This window comes from Colias philodice, chromosome 21 (assembly GCF_061535455.1).
Source record: "Colias philodice isolate Cphi_HAF_F1 chromosome 21, ilColPhil1 Martin Lab GWU primary, whole genome shotgun sequence".
Taxonomy (NCBI): Eukaryota; Metazoa; Arthropoda; class Insecta; order Lepidoptera; family Pieridae; genus Colias; species Colias philodice.
Genome location: NC_143106.1, coordinates 4530898 through 4540673, shown reverse-complemented (window position 1 = coordinate 4540673; position 9776 = coordinate 4530898). Strand labels below are relative to the sequence as shown.

At 34.0% G+C, this 9776-nt stretch overlaps 1 protein-coding gene across 1 annotated transcript in view; it reads right to left on the bottom strand.

Moving 5' to 3' along the window:
- Positions 1 to 630: 630 nt before the first annotated feature.
- The window catches only part of spidey (hydroxysteroid 17-beta dehydrogenase 12 spidey), a 31569-nt gene continuing 22423 nt past the window's right edge, over positions 631 to 9776 (bottom strand). The window contains exons 5-7 of the mRNA XM_089709146.1: positions 3292 to 3460; positions 2687 to 3000; positions 631 to 907 (exon numbers count right to left, since the gene is read on the bottom strand). Coding sequence (XP_089565272.1) covers positions 886 to 907; positions 2687 to 3000; positions 3292 to 3460 — 505 coding nt within the window. The 3' untranslated portion in view covers positions 631 to 885. The remainder of the gene's footprint in view (positions 908 to 2686; positions 3001 to 3291; positions 3461 to 9776) is intronic.

Here is a 9776-nt window from a genome sequence, read left to right as displayed (position 1 = left end):
CTTCATTTTGACCTACGTTCCTTGGTAGTACTTACACATCCAGCTCATTACAATCAGCAAGGTAACAAAAGCAAAGGCGATCAGGATCACTTGGAGTACATCAATGTTATAGCACACACTGCTCTTCCCCATATCTACCGGCCATTGACAATATGGCAGACGACCAGAAAAAGTAGCACTAGAATAACAATAGACCCTATTATCATCAGCAGTTGGTTCAAATTGAAACTGAGGCCGCAGGTAGAAGAGCTTGAATTTCCACCCAACTTTCGACCCATAATGGTTCACGACAAAGGCATTTTGCCGTCCATCAATTTCATTTTCAAATTTCCATATTTCGAGAGTCCCGGTATATTTTTATTTAACTTTTATAATTTTGATATAAAATTGAATTGGATGTTGCACTATTTCATTTTGATGTTTGAAAATTTTATCGATTGAGCGAAAAGTATTTTGACGTTTTATGGTCTATGATTGGACTGAAGTCATAAAATTTAATATTTTTAGTAAAAACTATTAAAATAAATAATAATGTCAATTATGCTACTAAAAACCTTTTCTGTTTAACCAACTGAGAATAAATTAAAATTTTCCAATAGGGGCAAAAATAAGAAGAAATAAAAAACGCTCTTAATGGAAACCACTTATTTAATAAATTATTGAACAAGCAACAATAAATAGGATAACCTACAGAATATAACAAAATTAAAAAAAAACGATATAACATAAAGTTCTTATAATCGAAACCCCAGTAGTCAATTTAAATTATCACGTTTCAGCTTTTCCTTGTATAATACTCAACATAAGATTATTGTTAAATATCACATTATTCTAACCTTCTTCCGTGTTACGTGTTGAACTCTTGTAACTTCCCTTTTGAATTCTTCATGCAATACTCTTATCTCTTCTGAAATTAGGAGGAAATTATTTTATACACATAGAAGTGTCTCGATGAACTTTTTATTTTAAAGCCAATTTACATAATATACTGGCTTTCCGCCCGCAGCTTTGCCCGCTTCGTCTAAAACTTTTCAAATTATACACTAAAACCTTCCTCTTGAATAATTATATCTATTAAATAAACCATCAAATCTGTTTTCTAATTTTAAAGCTCTCAGCATACAGACACACAGACGGCGGAAAGCGATATTGATTTATACTATGTAGTGATAGCTTAGCCAGTCGACAACTTTTAGAGTCATTACTTCACTAGGTATTTTAATTGGGCCCAAAATAAAAATATTCATCAGTATCTATTGTAATATTTACACGTGGTATTCGATCAGACGGAAACTCATTAATGTTTAATGTAACCGTTTAATCAGATACTGCGTTAATAAGTATTTGTAACAATTAAAATATATGCTACTTCTCACATAATATATGCTACTTCTATCTACTAATTTATTAGGTGTTCTCGAGGAAAAGATTGCTTCTTTTGTAGTCTACATACTTCAGTTTAAGCATTTGGGCATCGAAAGATTTATTTACAAGTTAATATACGAGATTTAGTACTAGATCTAATTAATATTGCATATTATGTACAGTAAACTTATTTCTAAACGCAAGGTATTCGTACTTACCAATTTCGAGCTCCTTGGCCGCAAATTAGTAAAAGCAAAAGCCTCGTGTACCCTCAATTACAATAAAATTTTCTTCTTTTCAATATACTATATATTTAGATGTTATTAGTTATTTTACGTTGATAATGCCATCGAAAGGTTTACAAAAACATTTTTTCTTTCGATATATTTAGATGTGAACAGGCTATTTTGCGTTGATAATGTCAAAAGGGTAACCACATTATGGCAATAACGTGAAAATATTTCATTACTTTATTAGGGACAGCAGCGGTTTTCCGTCACAGTTCATTGTTATGTTATAAGCGAAATATAACAATATGAATGTTCTATTTTGGTAACGCGGCCTTTTTCGTAATAAAGACAATATTTGTAAAGAAGCTTTAGAAAGTCTTTTCGAAACACAATAGGATAAATATGATGTTTCCTGTTACGCTGCCCAAATGGTAATTTTAAGGTTAAAATGTGTCTAATATGGTATCTCGTTGAATATTGTCTTTTTAATCATCCATTTCACTATTGTTTGTACATATGCAGACTCTATGCATGGCTTGATTATTCCTTCGTGTGACAGAAGCAGGTAGAACTACAATTTAAAATATTTACACATCAAAAGAATTAGATAAATTTCCTGGATAAGCCCACCACCACAGGGAAAATTAAATACCAGTGTATTGTCACCAATTTTATTGCAATTATAATAAATTACACAATCCCAACCAAACATACAAGCAAACATAATATGGCATTTACACCAGTTAATAAATCATTAAATGCGTAAGTATTCTACACAGCCTGTTATGTGAAGGGATCATAAGAACACAATATTTACATGAAATTATATTGACATAGCCTAGATTTGTCCCAAGTCACCAAACGGGCTCTAATCTTAAAACGCTACACGATAAATAATTGTAAGGCAAGTAGCATCAATACGGAACCAACAACATGCCATGAAATTTGTGTACTAATAAAGATCCCCTTTTTCTTCTATCTGGAATGAAGGTAAGTTTTAGCGCTATATTCAACCTTAGTTACTACATTCGACCCACAGCATGTCGTTGGCAGCACGTAACTCAGAAGAGAGGAATTATTTATTTTTGTACTTTTTCAGGGCCTTCCTGCGTGTGTTCTCCATCGACCTGGTAACCAACCAGACTGCGAATCTTGCGTATGCTGCATATATCAAATTGATGGTATTCACGAAAACAGCATGTGGAAAGTATCCCGTTGTCTTTGACGTTGTACCAACAAGGCTGATAGAAGATTTGACGAAGGTCTTTGCGGTTGGGGCCAACCAAGTGCTCCTGCGAATACCAGACATATTCGAACAGACGAAACCGGGTAGAACGCATTGTATTATAATGCCCTTTTTGCTGTATTCCATGTCAAGTCCCTCAGAGAATTTGTCTACGTAAGCCTGAAAATCAAAATCTTTGTTGTAATTTAAACCTAAAATTCAAATAATGATTACAGGTTCCCCCTTTAAAATTCCTCTGATAATAAATTAAACTTATTAATGAACACGTATCGAAACTGGTTAACTTTTCAACAAATCCAAAACAGAATAAGCATACATTAAAATCTCATTTAATTGTCATATTTATCTATCATATTCACCCTATCCTACCTATCCTTCATCAGACCTATCCTGTCTAATGAACCAATTTCCCACCATCCTGAAATAAGCCATTACTTTGTCTATACATACCTTAGAAGCAGCATACACAGTGAGCAGAGGGCTAGGTATAACCGACGATCCCGATCCGATATTTATGACGACGCCCTTACCACGCTTCACCATGTCGGGTAAGACGATACCCGTCATCCGCGTCACGGATACCATGTTGGCCTTGATCATGGTTGATATGCTACGCTCCCTGTTGAACAAATAGTATATTAATCTTAATATTATGATAAATGTTGATGCAAATGCATTTTAATCTTAAATCAAATTTATACTGAACTAGCTTTTCACCCGCGGCATCGCTCGCGCAGTCAAAGAAAAACCCGCATAGTTCCCGTTCCCGTGGTATTTCCGGGATAAAACCTATCCTATTTCCCGGGATAAAAAGTAGCCTATGTCCTTTCTCGGGTATCAAAATATCTCTATACCAAATTTCATGCAAATTGGTTCAGTAGTTAAGGCTTGATTAAGTAACAGACAGACAGACAGAGTTACTTTCGCATTTATAATATTAGTGTAGATAGTGAAAAAAATGGTGCACATGAAACTACAATATAAATATCTTCATCCAAGAACATACTAATAATAAATATTTATTTATTACTAGCGGTCCGCCCCGGCTTCGCCCGTGATACATATTTACGTTTTCTCTACATAAGAACCATCCTCGTACTTCAAGGAATATAATAAAAAAAGAATTATCGAAATCGGTTCAGCCGTTCTCGAGTTATGAGCTTACCAACACATTTTGCGATTCATTTTTATATATCTGTGCCTCCAGTGAATAAGGGAGTAAGACGAGTTATTCCCTTTGGTTTTTATTGCACCATTGGATTCAGCTCGTCAAAATACACAACATATCAAAAGGTCATATCTCTAGCTGCGTCCTAACCCATTTTTTCGAATGACCCAAACGGTATAAGTAGGGTGTGATTAACGGTATAAGTTACCTTATCCATCATTTTAGGCAATCGCAAAGGAACTATTCGTCTCGAGTCAAAAGTACCCACGAACACAAAGACGTATGTGTAGTTATACTTTTTGAATAAAGACTTATTTCATTTTGTTCCATCAGCCCTAACACTATTTTAGTATAAACGCATTTGTGTCATTTTTCTAACATGAGCATAAAGGAACAACTCTTTTAGTGTCATTGGTTCAAGTGACGACATGAGACAGTTTGGCATTAATGCCGTGTTGCTATTGGTCTATTAATTGAATACTGCACGGAAACAACACACTCTATTCCTTATTATTTTTAAATCGTTTTTTCAATAAATCTCCAACAACAAATCTTTATATTTTTTAAAAAAGGTATTTATCAGTTAACTTGGGATACTAATATATTTCTATGGAAATGAACTATTTTTTGCAATAGATATTAAAAATACAGTTAACACATTAAGTGCATTTAATGATATTATACTCTTTGTTTATATAAATACAGAACGATAATTGAATCATCCAAAAAAAAGCCAACAAAAATGTTAAACTTATATTTTCTTCTTATAATTGGGTAAGTTTTTAAAAAATAACTCGATTTTAATCTTTTTTTTTTCAAAAAATTATCTAACTACAATAATCAATTGACAATAATAGGTATTATAGTATATAATAGTCGCATAAAAAAAAAATATTTATAACCAGTCTTGACAATAATTATGAATATTGTTTTCTCCGCATATAGCGTTTTAGCCACTGTGCTTTGGTAATTTGCCTTTTTTATAGGAAAAAAATCCGCAATATCGATACTTCTTTGGTCCTGCATTTTCGTAAACATTTTATGGATACTCTGGTACCACATATTTTGAAAAAATTGGGCTATTGTCACGTAGAGTCTCTTCAAAGTGCGTGCCACAAGTCGTATTTGCATCCAAGGCACCTTCAAATCTGAGCTTAATTTTTTCATAAAATCTTTGCGGCTCATTGTATTTTCTTTATTTATCTACATTATTTTGATATTATATGATATAGAAATTGTTAAAATTCTATATCATGCCGTAAAAAATCGCCACTACCAACCACCTATAACTTTTCCTGTATTAACTGAACAATGAACATACAGGAATATGGTTTTCGGGCTTCTCTTATCTCTTTATAGTGCTTGTATCCTCAATGTATTCCACCATGACATTGTGGCGTTGCCACTTTTATTATCTATATTTTACGAAACGGAACGCACTTGAACGAATTTTAAATTGATTCGACGATTAATTTTCACTATATAGGACAATAGTTAATACGCAAAACGCAATACGCAGTTGATACGTATTTAATACCAATACTCAATGATTGTCTCCTGCTAACCTGTACAGACTAGACTCATTGTGGTGACTGGTGAAACATTGTATAGCATTAACAACATAGTACTGTATTATTGAAAGATCGATTAAACGTTTATTTTACAATCTACGACTTTCATTATACATGGGTAACAAAACCCCATAACATATTCGGTTTTACTCCGGACAACATCTTCAGCCACCCAATCCCCTTGCTTGAAGTCCAAATCCAGCGGAGTACAATAATCGTCATTTACTAAAATTGAAGGTTTTTCGTTCTAGTATAAAAGTTGTCTGGATCCCATTTTCCCTACTCAATCTATAGTATAATACTATAGATATCATGTGAAACGTGACTTGGAATAAAAATTATTCAAATAAATCACAAAATAAAAAATTTGAAACAATCTTAAAAGTTACGAAAAGCCCAATTATACGTCAAAATGACGCACAACATCCTCTTTACAACCAAATGGCGGAATTTACCTGGATGAGCCAACTATGTACTGCTAGGTCTCGACGGCTCGTAAGTTGGTTCTGGATTTTGCAGCGATTCGATGGTAAATATAGAAGAGTTCATACGTCAAATTTACGTAGATTGGACTTCTAGGGTTAAATGCATAAATACCTAAATGTTGTTTTGTTTTTATTATCTAATAACGATAAAAAAGCCGTTGATTTCATTCGTTTTTCAAGCTACGTGCATAGTTTTTCCACTAAAAGTCCTCAATTGAGTCATAAAGTACACAAATTTCAAGCATAATAAGTCACATCATTTCTATAAAACCAAAACTGGCAATAATATAAGTCGTGTTGTGCGATTATGAACATAGTGCATAAGGGCATAAGTCGTTATATTGCAAAGAGTAAAAAAAAAATTATGTGAATACATTGAGTTATTCCATGAAGTACTCGTTCATAAGGCCACAACTACAAAAAAACACGAAAAAAGTATATTTATGGGGTTGTTACAATATGTGTTCATATGTAAAAATATAGTCTTACATCATATCTTACACATACAAGCTTAAAATTTTGAATTAATAAAGATTTAGTATTGATATATAGTTTTTTGTCTCTCCTGAAAAGTGCTGTTTTTGAGTTATTCCCTTATTCACTGGAGGCACAGATATAAGACTAGCGGTCCGCCCCGGCTTCGCCCGTGGTACATATTTACGTTTTCTCTACATAAAAACCATCCTCGTACTTCAAGGAATATAATAAAAAAAGAATTATCGAAATCGGTTCAGCCGTTCTCGAGTTATGCGTTTACCAACACATTTTGCGATTCATTTTTATATATAAGAAAGAAGATAAGAAGATTAGTAAACCTATTGCAATTTCAAAGTAAAATAAATAAGTACAAATGAATGTTAATATGCATTTAATTTATATACTAATTTAGATATTAATTTAGATACGCTGTACTGATAAAATACTAACATATATTTTCATACAATATCAAACATAATTAAATTTTAAACTTAATTGCGGTTCCAAATTATTGTCGCCTAGCGTAAAATAGCTAGCAAATAGTCGTTTACAATATTTGCTATACACTAATAACAGGCGTTATAAATCTAAACATTCACAATCTGATCTCATCCTATACCCAATTAATAGGAACAATTAAGCGGGTCCTTAAAAGCTATTTCGCCATAAATCACAGATCACTAACAATCAGATAGGATCATTAGGTCAGTTCATTAGCTAGCTATGCTGATATTAATCAGGTAACAAATGGGACACGGAATGTACTACCCTCAATACACTAACAATTACAGAATAATTAAACAGCTCATACATTATTAATCGATTCTTTCATAATTGGTTACCTATCTTAATCTCGAATTTTAATATTCCGAATATCATAATCCAGAAAACGTTTGGACATTTTTTCATAACCCCGAATTTTAAAATTTCGAAGTTTTGTTTGACATATAATCGCAACTCCGAATTTCATTTGCCCATTTCTTTATTTGTACGACGTTTTACAATCCAGACGAATGAGTTCCAGACATACGAAATCTAAATGCACAAAATCCAGATGACCGTAATCCATATGCACGAAAGCCAGATTTTTAAAACACAAATTTTTGAAATACAGTTAATTGATATCCAGACAAACAATGTCCAGATTTTTGAAATTCAAATAAACGATATCCAGCTAAACGTAATCCTTCCAGGGGAATGCAGCACGAACCTAACCTTACCTTCTGAATAGATTTTAACACTTTAACCTTTCTGTAATGGGCAAGTAAAACAATAGCGAGTCGGTTCTGGCACTCGCCGGCCGCTGCCGCGGCACGCTCGCTTCGCTCGCTCGGCTCGTGCATGGGGGGTCACAGTTCAAACCTAACCTAACCTACTGAGTCGAATTTGACACTTAAACCTTTCTGTAATGGGCAAGTAAAACAATAGCGAGTCGGTTCTGGCACTCGCCGGCCGCTGCCGCGGCACGCTCGCTTCGCTCGCTCGGCTCGTGCATGGGGGGTCACAGTTCAAACCTAACCTAACCTACTGAGTCGAATTTGACACTTAAACCTTTCTGTAATGGGCAAGTAAAACAATAGCGAGTCGGTTCTGGCACTCGCCGGCCGCTGCCGCGGCACGCTCGCTTCGTTCGCTCGGCTCGTGCATGGGGGGTCACAGTTCAAACCTAACCTAACCTACTGAGTCGAATTTGACACTTAAACCTTTCTGTAATGGGCAAGTAAAACAATAGCGAGTCGGTTCTGGCACTCGCCGGCCGCTGCCGCGGCACGTTCGCTTCGCTCGCTCGGCTCGTGCATGGGGGGTCACAGTTCAAACCTAACCTAACCTACTGAGTCGAATTTGATACATACACCTTTCTGTAATAGGCAAGTAAAACAATAGCGAGTCAGTTCTAGCGTGGGCGTCGTAGTTCAAACCTAGCCTACTGAGTCGACTTTGACACTAAAACCGGACTAAAAATGGACAAGTAAAACAATAAATTTACTTACTGACAATGTTTATTTTCAGTCGATAGTAAAGGTATAATCACGATTGTATGGAAATCAAATAAAAAGATTGTGAAAATCTGGCAATAGTTTATCTGTTATATGATTATATGGGAACCAAATAAAAAGATTATGAAAATTTGGCAATAGTTTATTTGGAAAATGGTACGATGGGAAACAAAAAAAAGTATTCTGAGAATCTGGTATAATGAGATCTGTATTATGAGAATACGGGAAACAAAAAAATACTTTTTAAAAATCTGGTTTTGGTGCATCTGGAAATTGATTCATCTGGGAAATTGAAAAAGGAATTTTAAAAATTTGTCATTCATTACATCTGTCTTTTAAAAGTTCTAACAACCGTTTTCGGGGTTTTAAGATTCGGGTAATAGAAATTCGAGTTTTTAATAGGTTACCTTCATAATTACATCCAACTAATGAAACACAAACATTTTGTTACCGTTGATGCTCTTATCATTAATTAAAGCCCGAAATTACATGTAATCGCTCATGGTAATTATATAAATTTAGCTCAGTAATCTGTCCTCATTTATTACACTAATGAAAACCATGATCGAATAAAATGCCTAGAGACACATAGTAAATTGTAATGTTATTTTATAAGAACAGGTCAAATTGAAGATAAAATGCGATATTGTTGTGACTATCATCGTAATTTCAATCGTAATCACGTGAATAAGTTGATAAATCACCTTTGACATCCACATTATAATGTCGTCAATATACGAATATTAAAATGCACAAAATTCTATCCTACAAACTTCTACAAATTTGACAGAGGCAAGGGATGAATTTATAAGTTTTACATCTTGTAGAAAAAGTAATTAAACAAGAAAGGTATAGGAAGAAATTCATCTTGGGTTCTCTTGTAAGTTTTTCTATAGAAAATATCACTCTCTCTATATTCAAAAATATACCTGAGATACCTACATCATTCCACTTATATTAACGAACATCATACTATATTCTCTTTCGAAATAGTAACATTAGCATACGCTAATAAAATTCACGATATCTTTATACTGCAGAGCAGTCATACCATTAAAATATACGACAAAAGAATTCAGTTCAGAAATAATCCCGACGATAAGACGACGATAGTTCGTATAATATTTCAATTGAGCACTTATTTCATACGGCAATACGGGAACACCTGCTCTACTTGAAAATTGTTTTCAGGGGACCACCCGTGCGGTTTTATACTTTCAATTTGCACGATATTTCT